Source organism: Toxoplasma gondii, chromosome IX, assembly GCF_000006565.2.
Source record: "Toxoplasma gondii ME49 chromosome IX, whole genome shotgun sequence".
NCBI classification, from domain to species: Eukaryota; Apicomplexa; class Conoidasida; order Eucoccidiorida; family Sarcocystidae; genus Toxoplasma; species Toxoplasma gondii.
Window position 1 is genome coordinate 2,153,282 of NC_031477.1, and position 17,439 is coordinate 2,170,720.

At 52.5% G+C, this 17,439-nt stretch overlaps 3 protein-coding genes across 3 annotated transcripts; all 3 read right to left on the reverse strand.

Annotated features, from left to right (window-relative positions):
* Positions 1-1,092: 1,092 nt before the first annotated feature.
* Positions 1,093-5,811, reverse strand: TGME49_264640 (bromodomain-containing protein). The gene is made up of 2 exons (XM_002368552.1): positions 1,880-5,811; positions 1,093-1,521 (listed from the first exon to the last, which is right to left on the reverse strand). The coding sequence occupies exons 1-2, from the start codon at positions 5,783-5,785 to the stop codon at positions 1,363-1,365; spliced, it is 4,065 nt and encodes a 1,354-aa protein (XP_002368593.1). The 5' UTR covers positions 5,786-5,811; the 3' UTR covers positions 1,093-1,362.
* A 2,536-nt stretch (positions 5,812-8,347) lies between these two features.
* Positions 8,348-11,453, reverse strand: TGME49_264630 (hypothetical protein). The gene is made up of 2 exons (XM_002368551.2): positions 10,083-11,453; positions 8,348-9,756 (listed from the first exon to the last, which is right to left on the reverse strand). Exons 1-2 carry the CDS (start codon positions 10,218-10,220, stop codon positions 9,562-9,564), a joined length of 333 nt encoding a protein of 110 aa, XP_002368592.1. The 5' UTR covers positions 10,221-11,453; the 3' UTR covers positions 8,348-9,561.
* A 3,508-nt stretch (positions 11,454-14,961) lies between these two features.
* TGME49_264620 (hypothetical protein) lies at positions 14,962-17,401 on the reverse strand. The gene has a single exon (XM_018781370.1). It carries the CDS (start codon positions 15,685-15,687, stop codon positions 15,286-15,288), a length of 402 nt encoding a protein of 133 aa, XP_018636331.1. The 5' UTR covers positions 15,688-17,401; the 3' UTR covers positions 14,962-15,285.
* Between the last annotated feature and the right edge of the window lie 38 nt (positions 17,402-17,439).

Sequence of the window (17,439 nt, forward strand, 5' to 3'; positions counted from 1 at the left end):
TTTCTTGTATACCGACCGGCTCCAAAGTTGTATGCATTGTCTCTTTCATTAGATTTGAGAGTGAAGGGTACCGCAGCTCTTCCTCGACCACATTCGCCGGCGCTGCTCTGTCGCAATTGTTCTGTTTGCTTTGCCACTCTGATACGTGAGAGGCGTAGGAGAAATCAGCATCTTGTGCCTTCCTGCTCCTAGTTATCAGCGATGATCCTGTACTTTATATATTATAAAGAAAGACTGACTAGTTTTCCGGGGTAGCGAAGGAAATCGAGGAAAGAAAGCAAACGCACGACGCAAACTTGTCGGTGCGTCGACATATCTTTCCTGCAGTCCAGCGCTTCTAGTTCCACGGTGTATCCGTTCGTATACGCATATACTTCTGCTACCACGTGTTTTCTCTCTTTCACTTCAAAGGCACCGGTGGCGCATATCGTTTGTGGTGTGTGCATCTCTCTTACGTCTTTATGTATATATGTATATATATATATATATATGCACGTGGGCAATTCCCATGTGCCAGTTCCTAATTGGTGCCCCTAGGGAAGAAGAGGTTATGTCCAGAGTCAATGAATAAGAAGAGTACGACATCTTCGTCTCTTCGCACTGTCCCCCTTTTTTCGTAAGATACGAAAGGGAACGGAAAGCGGCACGGCCGGCGAACCGTGCTGTATGTGTTCAAGACGGGACCAGAGATGAGGTCGCATGTCTCTGCATTTGAAAATCGCATTCTGTTCGGAAAGAGCCAGGTGTGGCTTTCACCCCCTCCCTACCCCTAGAATAACACTGTCCCCGCATTTACCCACACACAAACGTCACCGCACACCCCACTACTCCGCAGGCTGGGCACACTGCCCATTCTGAACCGTTTGTAGTAGCATCCACTGCGATCGAATTCTTTCGGCAGAAAACAAGTTCGCAGGCACTCAGCTAGCGTAACTCGAGAACACGCGCTCGCTCGGCGCAGTGTCTACACTTTCCCCGTTTCGTGCCTCCCTTCTTCGCTACTTTTCTCTATACAACAAAGAGGCACATAAAGGGAGGCAGTGGAATCCTTCTCAGCGGAACGCCGCTTTTTCGACATGCAGAAGACCTTGTACATCTCTAAATGTACATGTAGGTGCATGTGCTGGTGTGCAGCGGAGTTTAACGTACGAATGAAAAAAAAATGTGCGGACGCTCACATCGTCGGGAACGCACGTCGTACCCCGGGAGGCGGACCACAATTTGACTCGCCTCGCGAACCACAGTTGGGCGGGTAAAGACACTTCCGAAAAGAGAAAAAAATCTTTGGTAGGAACGGACACCCGCCAGAGCGGCACACTCGGGGGAGAAACAAATTCGCCAAATGGTTCAGTTTTCCGCACCCTAAATGCGAGCGTCGTAGCCTTCAGCGATAATTTCATTCACGTTACGGTCTTGAGTAGCATATGCACGCTGAGCAACGAAGCCCTGCTGAATAACTTGGCCTTTCCATTCTTTCCAAGCGGTGGGTTTCGCCTCTGTTGCGGCCATACCCTGAGTGCCCTGAAAACACGCGGGGCAGACAACACACGAAAGCACGATGAAGCAAAAAAGAACTGACGCGGAAGCGCAGCTACCGGAGTCGCAATGCGGCCAGACAGTTGGGTACTCTTACGTGGGAAGCGGAAAAAGAGGGAGGGGGCGAAAGAACGGACCAAACACGAAAGAAAGTGACAAACAACACGACGGAACGATACAGGAAGACCTTTGAGACACACAGAGAGAAGCAACACTGAAAACCGCCAAGCTGTTGTTTCCTCCTCTTCTCACCAGAGCATCTTTATTCCCGCCGGGCTGAAAAGGTTGTTCCCTCTTGATCCTTGTGTGTCTCTGGCTTCCCTTCGACTCCTGTCAGACGTACCACAGACTCTTCGCTGTTTTCTCCAGGTGGATGACTGTCGAATGTGCCAAAGAAGTCGGCATGTCTGCCCATCACTTCTTCTCGAATCTCGTCAGACCCCTCTTCTTCACACACGGGAGTGTACTGCGGCAAGCCACCAGCAGATCTTCCACCCGCGGCGGATCCTGATACCCGAGCAGTGCCTGCCGAATGCCGAACATTTTCCGCGATCCGCCCTTCCTCTCTCCCCGTGTTACCTGCTGCCTCGACCTCACCCTCTTCTCGGTGTTCACCATCCAGATCATCTCTTCGCCCATCTTGAGTGGGTAACGGTTCATCCTTACTCAACCCCAGAGCAGCAACTTCCTCCCCTTTCCTTTCTCCGTCTCCTCGCGGCAACGGCGTGTGGCTCTCTCGCTCATTTCCTGTCTTCGGACCCGCCTCAGTCGGGTACACGACTGGGCCATGGCCATGTCGCCCTGAGTTGTCGACACTGCCATTACCTACCGGCGCCGCTAGTTCCGCTCCATCTCGCGCCCCTACGGCTACCGACGACGGCAGACCAGCCCCAACGCCGGGACCGGCAGTCGGGTGACTTGAACCAGGTCCCGATGCACGGGGACTGTTGACTTCTATCTCTCTGCTTGCTGCAGAACCTTCTTGATTGCTCGGCTTCGCAGATGAATTCTCAACAGAAATCGCTGGGGAAGGATACACCTGTTTCTTCTCAGCCGCGCTAGCGTCTGTCTTCTCATCGTCTGTGTCGTCGCTGTCGTCGCTGTCAGAGCTGGACACCGACGAGCTGTCCGAGAACGACGAACTGCTGCTGCTGCAGCTACTGTCACTATCGCTGCTGCTGCTGTCGCTGTCGTCCCCTCTTACGCCCTGTCCGCTTCTATCATCCCTCTTCTTCTTTCCCCTCCTGCCGCCTTGGTGGCCCTTCCCCACATCGCTTGGAGCCCCGTCTCCGACCGCAGGAGGATACGGAGACACTCCCGCCACCGCGACGGGCCCCACAGCGCCATGGGCGCGGAAACTCGGGTCTGCTAGATTCACAGCCTCCTGTTGTTGCCGCCAAAGCTCCCGGTTCGCTCGTACCATCGAGTTCACGTAGGCAAAAAGACGTTTCTGTTTCTCGATCGACAGAAGCTCTGTGTCGAACGCAAACTCCTTCTCATCCATATACTCTGCCGCCAGGATTCCCAGGTCGTCCTGAATCAGCTCGAGAGCCGCCTTCCTCTGAAGGGAAGATAGGCGCGTCATGTTCTGCTCTAGTACCCGTTTCTGGCTCGCGCTGAGCGGCTTATCATTCACGCCGATTCTAGGCACAGGCGGCGGAGGCAGCACAGGAGCGTTGGGCGGCGCATCCAGCTCCATGTACGCCTGCTGCGCATCGACGGCACTCGCGTTCATCCCTACCTGGGTTCCTGGCACCCCGCCGTGCCCTACGCCTGGGGCGCCAGCCCCGTACGGGCACATGCCGCCGAATGCGGCGCCCATGGCCACTCCGGCGCGGCCGCCCCGTCCCCCTGCCTGATGGCCCCCCAGGAACGGCCCACTTTTTGACATCTCACCCCAAGTGTGGCACCTCTGGAGCAGCTGCGCTGCAGCTCCACGACCACGGCCGCGGCGACGAGGGGAACCCACGCCCGAAGCGCCGGCGCCCCTGCCCCGACCTCTTCCCGAAGTAGCCGAGGCTGTCCCTCCATACCCGCTCCCGTAGTAAGGATCGGAGACATGCGCAGAGGTTTCAAACGGTTGCGCTTGCTGGCGCCGCGCCCGACCGCGACCGCTGCGACCTGCCGTGCTTGCCGAGGCGTCCGCACCAACGTCCGACGAGCTGCCCCACGAATTTTCGTGAACCGCCTGAGCCGCTGGAGCAGATGCGGAGACTCCATAGTACGGCGTGTACGGCGAAGCGCCCGCCCACCTGCCACCCGCGGCTCTGCCTGCGCCGGAGGCGCCGCCCGACACAGCAGAAGCGAACGCTGCCGCTCCATTAGGCTCGGCATTCCCATTCGAAAACGCGGAGCGGTCGGACCCATCTCCCTGCTGACCCCCTGTGCCGGACGGCGCCATGGCGGGCGTGAAGTACGGATTCACCTGGTCCGTTTGGCGGCAGCATCGCTCAAACTCCGCCGCCAGAATCACTGCGTCTTGCCACACATCGTGGTTCACGGGGTGGAAAGAAAAGGCGTTGAAGAATACCTGGCGAACGTCCTGCTGCCACTGGGACGGGTGGATGTACACCCGAGGTCCCGCGCGCAGCTTCTGTTCGATGGTCCCGAAGTCCATCGGTCGCGAAACGACATCGAGGTACCCTGGAACGCCGTCTAGCTCCGGGTCGACGGAAGCCAGGAACCACCGTGCTGCGGTGTAGCGCTTCAGATGCTGGAGAATCAGCATGCAACTTTCTCTCCACGGCGTCGACCGCAGAATGGGAGTGAAGACAATTCTTTCCGATCCCGAGGCTGCGGTCGACGCACCTGAAGAAAGTCCAGCTTCACCACCCTTGGTCGTTCTCGACGTTCGCCGGAGTTTGTGATCGTCCTTCTCGTCCTCATCCCAGCCCTGCTCAGCGAGGACGTCGTACCGTTCGTGCCTCACCTTTCTCTTCCTACCTCTTCCAGAAAGAGTTGTGGCCGAGCGGCCGTCGTCAAGTGAGTCGCAGTGGTCCGCATCGTCACCCTTGCCTCTTCCGGAAGCGCCGCCCCACTTGTTCCTGCCCTCGCCTGCGCCGCCGTGATGTCGACTTCTGCGCCCCCCACCTCTTCGGCCTTCACCCTTTCCTCCCACCCTACTGCTCCTGCTAACTGTCGACGCGTCGTCGCTGACGACAGACACTGTCTTCTCTCCTCCCGACCCTGGAGACGCTGCTGTGTGCGGAGCATGAGGCCCCATCCAAAAGTCGCCACCAGAGAGGAACTGCGACCCGCCTTCAGCTCCGTCGGCACTCCGACTGTTCCCACTTGGACCTGCAGAGGCTTCCGAGTCTCCCACCCTGTCGCCAACAGCGCTGCTGGTGTCATCATCCTGGTACCGACTGTTTGCCTTCGACTGCCTTCTCTTGCCCCGCGGGAGAGCCGCGAAAGAGCATGCTGCCTCCTGAAGCCGCTGGACTTCCTGAGTGAGACGCCGAGACGGCCCCGCCCCCGACGCGCTCCGCTTGGAAGAGAAACCGCGCCTTCCACCAGGGCCCACCGCTTGCGACTTCGAAACGACTGGAACGAAACGGAAATTAAACGGCTGTAAGACACGCTGAATGCTATGTTTCTCTTCCTCGTTCAAAAAGAGTTCGCCTCTAACGCAGTCGAAGCCGTGCAGGACCTCTGCAAGGACGACCCGGTCCACAGCAGTGCGGTAGTCCGGGGGAAGCATATGAGCACCATGGACAGCTGACATATGTTGAGACGCATCTCCGTTGCCCGTTTCGAGCGTCGGAGAGGACGAAAACGCCGATGGAGATGCATCTGCGGATGCCGAAGGTAACGGCGTCGCCGACTCTGCGGAAGATGACGTGGAGGTGCGACACGACGAATCGAGCGAATCCGAGGCCTTCACGGTCCCCGACGACGACGCAAACGCCTCCCCAGTAGTCGACACCGACGACGTCGCCATCCGTGGTACCAAAAACTCTGGAGACGAAGCAGCAGGGGACAGCGGACTCGCTGTTCCTGCTTCAGCCTCTTGGCTGCCCGCTGTAGCCTCAGGCAAGGCGACACCTCGACCCGTATAACTTCTCCGTTCCTTGTCGCCACTCTGCAAATAACGAGATGCAGTACCAGACGCCGTCACATCCCCTCTGAGTGACGACGGGGCCGCCTTAGAAGCTGCATGCAGAGGAGGAGAGCATGTGGAGTCCCCCGAGACCTCTGGGCCCGGCGCCTTGGCTGGCAACGGAGGCGGCGACGCCGTCACCGACGACATATTGACAGTGGAGAGGCGAACGGATAGCGGAGCACGAAGACCGTGGGAAGTCACGGCCACGAGGGTGGGGAGCCGGTTCACGATAAGCACTAAAGGATTCAGGGCAGTCACCTCGACGGACGGAAGTCACTTCCTTTGAAAACCCGTCGCGCCGGGACAGTCTCAAGATGGTTTAGGAGGCTCCTGCGCAAAGTGACCCGCTACCAAGTAGGAAGGCAAAACAGAGGAAGACATATCCGACACCGACGAGCTACGGGCAGGACAAAGGGACTGACGTGGTCTCTCCGCCCCGTCCTTTTGGTGACGGGAGTGTTTAAGATATAAGCGCTGTCCACAAGAGCGCTTCAACGGTATTTCACCACCACTGCTTCCTCAGAAGAGAAGCGAGGGAAGAAGCACGAGACACAAGCACGAGCTGGAGAGGTTATAGTCCGTGACAACGGACGCGAGCAAAAACGCAAAACAGCTACCTTAAAAAAGGGTGAGCCAAGAAACGAAATCTCGGGAAACGGCGTCGCGACACTTGAAAAGCACGAGTACGGTACACGAGGGCTGTCGCAGGAGAGGTAGACGAAGAAAGGCAGAAAGGAAAAAACAGAAATGCGGATCATCCAAACAAGCGGTCGAAAAGTGGTATTGACCGCAGGAAAACATCTTTTGAGGAAAAGCGCGAAAAAAAGAATCGCCGGAATAATAACGGAGAAAGTTTCAAAATCGAATGCACCGGGTGTCCCAACAAAAAAACCGCGCGCTTTACGGAGAAAGCATTCAGGCTCCCATTTTAATTGAGAGAAATTATCCGAAAGAAACAGAGGGAAAAAACGGTAAACTCTTTGCGAAAACACTGCCGGCTTCCCTCCAGCCACATGAAAAACTACGAAAAAGTAGACAAGACAGAGCAGAAAACCCTGCTTCAGTATTTGCTCTACCCCGGAAACTTTTCCCCCCCCGAAATTCGTTTTTTTTCCGTTCCGCGTTTTTTCCACGCCGATCTGTAACACGCTCGCCATTCCGCAATGTTTTCATGCGGGTGTGCCCCATATTGCAAGTGGGGTGGTGCGCCTCTTCTGTCTCGCGCGGGAAGAAAATTCGGAGGGCCGCGCATAATAATTAGAAAAGTGAGAGCATGTCGCTGCCATCGGTCGCGCAGGAGCAGCAAGAGTCGGTCCTGTGTTGCATGGTGACCCGCGGAGATTGCTTTGATTGCCATAATTTTCCAGGCGCGTACCAGGGTTCCCCTGCGCTGCCCAGCCGTACCCTCTCTATGGAATCCTCAGCTCCCCATACACGGCCTGCTTCTTCGCCTGTCCAGCAGCTGCTCCTTCCTGTTTCTCTCTCGCGGCACCTTCTGGATCACTGCGTTCCGCGTAGTCGTGTGTTCATTTGGGAGACGCGCACTTCGGGTGGGTGGGTACCGCAACACGCTACGTGTTGGGCGACGAAAAAGAATCGACCGCACAGCAGCGCAGGCGAGAGCAACGCGGCAAGCTCTCGTCTCTGGTCACTGCCCTGGCGCAACACAGGAACGCAACATTTCCTGTATTTTTTTTCGTCTAATTCAGCGCGTAGAACTCACCCGAGCAGCAAGCGGCGTAATCAGTGGGAGGGGCTGTCACTACTGCACATCATGATGCTGCCGGAGTCGCAGAGGGTGAATTTAGAATCGGGGCGCGGTGAATGGTTTATGGGGTACTGCATGTTCTTCGAGTCGAATAATGCAGGGAGGAAGGGCTCTGGTGTACCTACGTAGCGACTTTTTCGTTTAGCTGGAAAACGGTAGACTCCCAGGGTCGGGGCATGTAGTGTAACAAACAGCGGGCTGGTGGATCGTTTCTGGTGAATGTGTGCTCGGTGAGGATTTTTCACAATCACAGTTCAGAGTCTTGCCACACTGTCTCAGAGATATGCAACTGTCGAGACGAGCGGGTTTAAACAATAGTGAAGAAATGTGTAAAATTAGAAACGCTGTGTGTTGCCTTAAACCAGAAAAATATACACGGTCGTATTTGTGAAGCAAACGCAGTAGGCGGATGTGCCAGTAAGGCATTTCCCGCCTGACAGGAGCCGTAGCATGAACGAAGGTGCCGACATAGGTAGTCGATGGCACTCGTGGAAGTCTCTGTAGATCACCCTGCCAGGAAATACGTTGGCATGTTTGATGAACATAAGAAGAAAGGCACCGCACGTAACTTGTAGAAAGGGAAAAGGGCAGAAGCTCGATGGTGTGGCGAGGGGTCTAGCTTCTTTTAGTGGAGTCCGGTAAGTGGACGGAATACCAGTCGCTTGAGAGAACGAGAGGGAAACTTAATCTTGTACCACGTATTATTTCTCTTTGTTTCTGTGGCTTCTGTTGCAATGTTCATTTTGTACGCTCCCTCTGTTAGGTGTTCCGGTGATGAGCCACATGAAACGTCAAGGCGCAACTATAGTACTCTTGATCGATGCTGACATATGTTATCTCCTTGACTCCTAGACCAAAGAGTCAAACAGAATGGTGCGCGAAGGGGCCAACCATAGAGGTGCACAGGTTATCGTCAAAGTTGGGCGTGGAACGAAGATGTTTAACCAATGCCTACACCGAAGCGCCTCGCAGCCTGCTTGCATTTTCGCTGTCACTGACATTCTGCCTCTACAGTGCTGGTGCGGACTCATAAAATACAGTAATCCCTGTTGACCAAAGAGAAAAACAGGTTATCATCCAGTTCCCAAACCTAATCTGCTTGCGAGTCAGCAGACAACGTGGCCGGCAGACGAATCACTAAAGGAACAATTACTCTATCTTCTTTCACGCTGCGAAACAACACCAAATTGGCCTTCCAGCAAGGACCAGAGTGACCCTGTGGTTCGACAGAGGACCGAAAATCTTATGGATACACAGCTCCTCAGAAACACAGTCGTCTGCCTAAAGATCCTGCCTCTGGCGCTGAAAAAGCTTTTGCTACGGCGCACTTGAGATTCGTGCCCTTTCATTCCATTGGCGGCGGCAGGTGTGGCTGCTCGTTAGTTCCGGAACAACCGAGTATACTTCCTGTAATGTGTTTGACAAACATTTGTACAGAGTATTTCCATGAAAAGACATCGTTCCCAGAAGTAGTGCAGCACTTGACGCTGTTCCGTGGTAGTCCCAAACTCATGCCAATGCATAGTTTCATCCTGGCATTCTTGAATGCAAAGCGCCATCATAAACACCCTTACACATGCGACATCCTTTCGCGAGTTATGGGACGCTTAGGAGCAAGATGTCGATGAGCAGAGTGTTCACCGTAGTTCTGCTAGGGGCGATCCCGGCTTCTGCTAACAAACACCATTTTATTTGACAAAACGAATATGCAAAAATACGTACGTTGCGCACAAAAAACAGTAAAAAAACCGCATTTCATGCCCCCAATGTGGCAGATCGGCACCGCCAACTTGGCACCCGCCTTTTGCCCGGGTCATTCGCATCTTCAACAGACGTCCCATCTCCCAGAACCCACCTGACTTTATTGAATTTGACTGCCGCTCGAGCCCTTCAAGGTGTCTGAAAACTGTGTGAAGACGGGGCTGGGGTATAGTTACTCCGATGGAAAAATAGTAGGACTAGAACAGATCCTAAACCCGCTGCGAAGAACCTTTGTATCCTCCCAAGAACTTTTGCTTTGCAGATAATCATATTCCCGTGTGGGAGAAGGTGGGGAAGATTCGTCGAAGGTCCTGATTCGTAAACATTTTCCAGCTTGTAATCACTGTCGCTGGAACCATGTGGCTGTCTGCCGGCGAACAGCCCACTTCGTGCTTTATATCATCTTGCTCGTGTGTTGAGGGTACGGATGACCATGTATCGCAGGGTTAAATGATGGAACATCGAAGACATGCCCACTGTCTCGTCTGCACTCCGAATAAAAGAACAAGCAAGGCAAGTTCCCCCTCGGCGATATGGGAACTGGCCGTCCCCAGCTGTCTAGGACAAAGCCGTTGCCTTCTTCGTTGGCCTGCGGATTGGCAGAACAGAAAGGAAGGCTACGTAGCTGTTCGAAATTCGAGCAAATGTTTGGCGAGCAAACCGGTATTTGATACTGTATCGCTCCAGTAGCACAAAAATTCAGCGTAGGAGGCCTGTCGAAACAAGCAGTAACAAATGAACCCAAGCCTCCCCCCGGCGAGAGCTGATACGCCTTACGGCGTTCTCTGCCTGACTCAACGAAAATCGTTGTTCTCCAAATCCACAGTACACCGTTTTTTTTTGACTTGCTGAGGCATATGAACGCCGGTGAGTCTCCTTTAGAGTAACAAGCATTCAAAACTACTGCCGCCTTACCTGAGACTGCTTATGGTGGCCGTGGCCGAGGATCTTCTTGACAAGATGTCCAACCCACGTGCCCATAACTGTCGGTCTTTGGCGAGTACTTGCGGTTTCGCCCGCCCTTTCACCTTTGGCTCTCCTTGCCGAGCCCATTTTAGCAAAATCAAGAGAAACGCGAAAAGAAGTAGACTCAAAATGGAAAGAACAGAAACCCTCAGATCCGACCAGCAGAGAAGCGAAACGACCACAAACAGTGCCGCCCTTGAGGGTCTGTCGCACTCAAACGGGACTGAACGGCCAGCTTAACCTCTACTTCTGGTTCGTAGATAATAAGGCTGTCATATGCCAACAAGAATCTTGTAACAGATCCCACGTTTATAATTGATTTCCCTCTAGCGGTTGGTTGCTGTCACCCGCCGCTCTACATGGACCGCCGAGAGGGCATCGACCTCGCAGGATAAAGGCACACCGGCGGCAACAGCACCGTCCAGGACGCCGGACGAGTTCGCTCGTACCGACTTGGTTTGGCGCCCCCAGCAACTCGCCAAGCGAGCATTCGAGCTACCTAGAGACTAACACGCTTGGGTGGGCAGTCAAATTGCTTATGACGCCGCGCTGAAAGCTAGCTCTTGGGCAGCGAGCCTGAACTCAACCGTTCACATACACGTGTTTTGGGGAGACTTACGTAAAGGACTATGCTAAACCGAAGAACGAAAAACACGGTGATGGCCTGCTGGCGTCTCACCGTTAGCTCTCATTTTCTTTGAACCCTCAGCTAGACGGCTATACTGAATGGTCATTCATGGGCACAATGAGACGAGGATGTTACCGATGCTATTGTTGTTAGCCGGGGAACATTTCCGCCACTTTTAAGTCGTCAGAAACTGCGAATAGGCTGGCGCTACCAATGAAGAAAGAAGAGCCAAGAGAGTGAACGTCCTCTCTCCTTCCTGTCTTCTCCAAAAGCCAAACCTAGACACGCTGACGAAGAAAGAAGTGTTCCAAAGAACAGGGAAGTAGGTCACACAAACAAACACTGAACAAGAAGCTCCACGAATGCGGGTGTGTAAAGTATCACGATTAAACGTTACGTTCGAAGAAGCGACACCAGAAAATGTTCATTACCTGGAAGTGACTATGGGGGCGATCGAGCAAAACACACATAACGGAAACAAGCTCGTCGACTTGATTAAATTTTCGGCAAAACATCGTTTTCGTCATGAGTCGCGAGTAGAATAGTCAACCATCCGATGATATGATGGCCAAGAGTGGACCTCCGCGGACTTGTGTCGACCGGCTCAGGGTTTCCGCAACAGCATAACCAATCAAAACACTGCGACACGTTCTTTTTTAATTTCGAATCTTCTAAAGCAGTGGTTCCTACAACGGCTGTGCTGGTTGTCGCAGGAAACCAGACACGCAGCTGCCACTGACACGGATGGTCTGACTGTCCAAAGATTGTGTTCCGTCGTCACCTGCCGAGGCAGCTTTATTCACACCGAGTTACAACTGTGGACATGTACTGCCTAATTACGGGGATACTGAAATCAAAACACTGTGGCTCTTGAAATGAACCAAAAAGTAAAAAATTCCGCGAATTTTGGGCGGATACATGCATTGATATAATGTGAATACATGAAAGTAAGATCAGTGTAAATGCAGTGTAGATTCAGATGAACCGCTGTAACTCTGTTACGGTACTCCAGATACCATGTATCTGAATATTCATCACAGAATCACCAGACAATCAATCATACGTTTTCTATATATAATATCGCATGGTCTCTCCAGCAGGTAAACTTAACGATTTTCTGAAACACATATGTACTCCCAGTGTCATGCCCAGGCACACTTGTGCGCCTGCTTCAGATATATGCAGCATCACTGGCACTCTGTGTGCTCATATTTAACTCGAACAGTATGCCTTGTGCGTCCATAGCATGATCGGTTGCCGATTCCAACGATTCCACTAGCACTGTAGTCGCAGCGTCAGCCTTCAGGTTCCCTTTGTACTTCGATTACACCTTCCTGAAGTTCGACTGGGTTCTCCTAAAAAAACAGAACATTTCAGCGGACACTGCCCGCCTGCGGTACGTTCGCTGCGCATTTCATCTGCTCCATTAAGAAAGTCGCCAGGCTCGCATTGCTTGTCAGAGACACGGTCCCTTCTCAAAGAACAACACGATTGTCGAGTCTGCCTACCGTCACAGGCGCACCACATCAAATGCAAGAGTTTATGCACCTCCCATCCATTGCACTCCACCTTCCGAAGAAATTCCGCGCAAACAAATTCCATTTCCTCCTTACGAAAACCTCTTCTGACCTGTATTGTTTGTCCGCGTTTTGTTGATGGTTGTCGCCTGGCAGCAACAGGCTACTCGCCACTCTCTTGCTAGCCCATTGCACGTTTTCAGACGCCTTTGTCTCCCCCAAAGGTTCCTCGATGGCAGAGACTCCTGACGGGATTGGCAGCGCTCTTTCTGTTGTTGCTTCCATCGGGTTACTCTTCCTGTGGTGCGAGATTTGCGAATTGCCGCTCCTACTCGCACGAGAGGCAGTACCGCTCTGCATGAGGCCGTTCTGCGGTTGGTTGTCGCCTCCTTTGTCTATCCCGAAAGAGTTCTCTTTCGAAACAAGGTATGTGTCGTTTCCACGCGATTTCGCATCGCTAGTTGAGGGGCTGCCTTTGGGACTTCGACTAAGGCTGTGCAGACCTGCCTGGCCTATTCCCTCAACTGACACTCTCGTATGACTCCTGAGTGAGCTCTGAAGATAGTCTTTCTCTTATTGTCGTGAGAGGATCCATTCTTGCCTCAACGTCCCTGATGAACGCTGTGGACACGCCGGCGCTGACGCTCCTTGCCGCCAAGAACTGACATGCTCATGCACTGTAAACTGCGTCTCTCGTCCGATTTAGACGCATCACATGATTCATGCCTGCTCGGTGAGCCTGTGGCCTTCCTTGTCGCAGAACGCGGCGCAGATGAGAGCCGTGACTCCCTATGTAAATCGAGAGGTGTTTTGATGAAATTACTCCAGTTTTTAGTTGACTGCTGCGAAGCAGTCGACTCCCCTGTCACTTTCGGGGGATCCTGCAAAGCACAGGGGAAAATGTTAACAAAACAGTTTCGAGACATGATGTGCCCGACCACATTGTTATCCGGCATGCCGAGACATAGTATTAGAATATCCGCTTGCATGCTTAAATGGGGATGCAAATATATGGAAGAGATAAACCCACCATCAGTTTGTGTAGCACTACGTTATTGTCCCTATTCGTATGCCCCGTGTTTAAAACTACAAGACCGAAGAGCCTTTTATACCATGGTCGATGCCTCTATAAATCTCTGATATTCGAAGACACCTTTTCAGGTGGCAATTCTTTACTTTTCTCATTTTGAGGACAAGCAGGAACTTGGTTCTTGTTCCAACGATTTGTGCCTCGAAGCATGTTGTCAGCCCACCCGCCCACGTGAAGTTTTTTTGTATGATCTGTCCGCCTTCCCTTTTTGCTTTCCCTGTATCGTCTAGTAACCGTGAATAGTGCTAACAGATTCGTACACACAGGGCAAGGGGGACAGTCAAAGGAACACGGTCAACTATCGGTCACGACTGGGCCTTTTTCTACTCATTAAAATTAATAACATGCTGAGTAGCTACACAGTACATAACTTATCAAGTGTCCACGAGTAGGTTCGTTTCTGCAAGATATTCTCCTCCGTCACCGGCCAAATGCTCATACTGAGCTTTGTTGTTGGATGCAAATACGAGACGTCCGCCGTAATGTTCCAGCTAAGGTTCACCAGTGGCGCGCGCACTTGAGCATACTGTGGCTGTGAGCGGTTTATTGTTAGCATCTACGTCGTATTTCTCTTGTTGCGAAGTGAAAGGGGTGGCCTTCAATCCGGCACCCGGTTCGAAATAATCTGCACAGTGTGGGCGACCACGCTGTATGCGGCGAGCCTTTAGCATTTTGTCTGCTGCTGCCAGTGTCTCGTGTCTAACAGCCAGCATGATGCGAACCTTTTTGTTACATGCCATGCAGAAGGAGACGCAAGTAAGGGCGCTACGAACCTCAGTGACACTCACTAGGATACAGCTGAGGTAAGGAATATCGTCTACTGCGTGTATTTCAAAGTCTTCCCCGTTTAGGGAACCAGTAGAAGCCTGATCGACATACGTATGTGAATGCGTCGGTGATGTGCCTCTGACGTTTGTATCTGGTCTACCTCAGGAAGAGGATGATCTCGAATGAGCATTCCGTTACCCAATTGATGCTGAGACGCTGCGAAATTCTTTGGAGGAACGGGTAACGGATCTAATGACATGCGGTGTTCTCGGTGATGCCGACTTTGCCATCGTGTCTTGAGAATCACATTCATGCCTGTCTCTTCGTCCTTTTGGGACGATGCCCTGAAGCGTGGTGATCTCCTCCGCGAGAGGACAGGGAACGGGGCGTTATGTGCCTCATCTCTCTCTCCGTTGTCTAATACACTGCCAGTTTGGTCTTATACACCATATTCAGCATTGGCAATAACTGAAAGCATCGAAACTTCACCCAGAGGAAAGAATTTTTGCCACCCTTGCACCAGTAGGATTAATCGTTCCTTCTGTTCCGTCTCTCGGTCTATGATCAGGATCCACCGAACTTTAAACATAGCATGCTTTCCGTTCCTTTATCTATGGCGAAAGGTCGCCAGCTTCGAAGGACGGATATGGATGCCACGAGCCGCTGAGCAGTTTGAGAGAGCGATGCTGTTTGATTACTGAAAATGAGGTCTAGTGTTTCCTTTGCGCGTCTGTTCGCTTCGCCTGTTTTTCTCTGGCTTCCGACACCTGCGTGTCGCTGTGTGTCGTCGAATCAAATGTCTCTGGTTCCTCTATCTGTAGTCCACGACACGTCACTCCACTGCGCGGGATATTCGTTCGGAGAAGACGGGAGCGTTTCCAGGCACCCATGATGCGCTTCGCTTCCTCCTTGACATTCGTGGCCCTCAATGCGTCAATCCTCAGCGCCTGAGCACTGTCACTTAGACCGGTTGCTCGTGTTTCTGCCAACACTTGAGAAGAACTGGAGTGACGTTCTCTTGCGGATCCCTGAACCCTTGTATCCAGTGTTCCTGTAGTAGCATTCAGCCCTGCCGTCTGCCCTGAAAGTGTCTCCACATATGCAGGCCGTTGCTTAGCTTTAGAATGCGAGTCAACACTTTGCGGGGCATCACTTTTGGTCATCTGTCGTACCACTCAGTGTGATCGTCGTACCAAAAAGCTGCTCCCACGTGTCCGATGTCATCTCAAGAAGAAGCAGTTTCTCTTTGCATGCCTTCTCTAATTGCAGGCGGACATACAACGCACAGTCACCATCGACCATTACTGCCGCGACATTCTTTCCTAGCAAAGACGTGATACTGGTGTCGGCCGCCACCATATCACGTTTTGCCTGCTCTGCCGGCGTGCCACACAGGAAAGCGGGGCATTCCCTCCATTCGTCGCTGCATTGTTTTCCATCTACTGTGGCAACGGCACGCTCTTTTAGGTACGTCTCATATGCATCTGGGGTCAGTGCCCGAATTGCTGCCATGGTCTCGTATTCCCGTACATCGACAGTGTCTTGTTTCATAGTTGCTACCCATCATCACAGACCCACCACAAGGGTCCCAGGCGACGTCAGTTGCCTCCAGAGCAGCAACTTCAATCATGGCGTCCTCGCTCTCTTTTAAAGTGCTCTCGAAAGCGTTGAGGACTGCAGTGTGGGTTGTTGTGTGCCTGTATGGTACATAGAGGGGGAAGGAGTCATGCGGAGGTGGAAAGCCATGGACATCGGTATTGTGCGCCTCTGTGTGGGCGGATGAAGATGAGTTATCTCATCCGAAGTAAATGTGACGCTGCGCGCGGAAGGATGGAAGCTGAAGGGAGTGTTGAGGTTCAGAAACGATTTTGTTGTTGGGCTTATTGCTCCCAGGTGTGCGTAAGCAAAAACAGGACAAGATGTCCACAAGATGGCAAAAAAGGAAAGATGAATGGAGAAGAGAGACACCTTATTAATGATCCCATGTGAGAAAAGCCTCGCTGACAGCGTGGTCTTTCCAGTTGATAACGGATGCGGGGATACCACATGACGGAAGATCTATGCTGTGAGTTCGCGTATGCCAAAGCCGTAGAAGAGAACGTCTAATTTCGCCTTTCAGCTTCGAACACTGAAGGGAGCCATAGCAACTCGTTCCTGTGGGAATACGGATCATAACAGTGGGCTCACATGTGCCTGAGAACGGAGGACCCGATTGGACACACACAGTCTAGAACAAAAAGCTGCCCGGTATGAGCTTCAGTGTAACCAAGGTGTGACACTGCATTACACGCTAACCATCGAAGGACCCTTGACGGTTGAGGGTCGGCGGATGGAATGAACACAGCATTGATGGCTGTCATAGAAAAAGTGCCAACGATACACAGCTTATGTATCTTCATTTGCGGGTGGAAAATTGGAGTTCTTCGATGGAACAGTGTGTGCTGGTGCCCACAAGGCACTCGACAAGCGGATCTGGTAGCTCGATCAGAAGCATCGAGTGTCTCAGTAGCCAGAGGCGATCCAGAGCGAGTGCAGCCTTTTCTATTCCGACTACCAGGCTCTGAATATTGAGTCAGACAAAGGATTTCATGAATTGACAACTAGAAAGAAACTTTTTGAGACCACACATGCTTCCTGGTGAATACGCATGCCTGACTAGGGTGCTTGGTCGACCGTAGACGGCGACTGCCGTCTTTCACAAGTTGTACGCGGCGGAGTATCTGAAGAGGGATGAGTGAACCGGATAATTTTCTGACAGCGCTGGGTTCTGCACTTCGACGAGAATAACAACAGCGCTGCTCGCTTTTTTTCGGAACGATTTCCGATGAAACACTTCACGCTCATGGCTCGACTGTGTTTGCATTTCCTGGTTCTCTGCTGTCCAGTGGCGACTTTACACCAATCGCTGCAGCATCGCGAGTCCCAAAGACCGCGTATGAGCTACTCGAACGTCATCCTCTTCAACTATCAGCCATATTTCTATTTGCAACTTCGATGTGACATTTCGACAGAGGTACTGCGTGGTTCGGCTATTGGAAACTGTAGCCACACCCGCTTTTGGCATGTAGTGCTAGTGTATCTGAAAGCAGACTAAATGCCTATTGTTTCCCAATCTGAAAAATAGTCGGCATATAGGCTGCCGAGGTGGACGCACCCCAAAAGTCCATTGGGGCGGTACGCAGACAGTGGGCCTGTGACGCTCCATTGTGTCACTCCTTCCTACACGAATGATACAAGCCTTGGTTCTCTGAACTTCCTTTTCTGAGCAATACACCCGTCACGAAACTGTGGCACTAATACAAC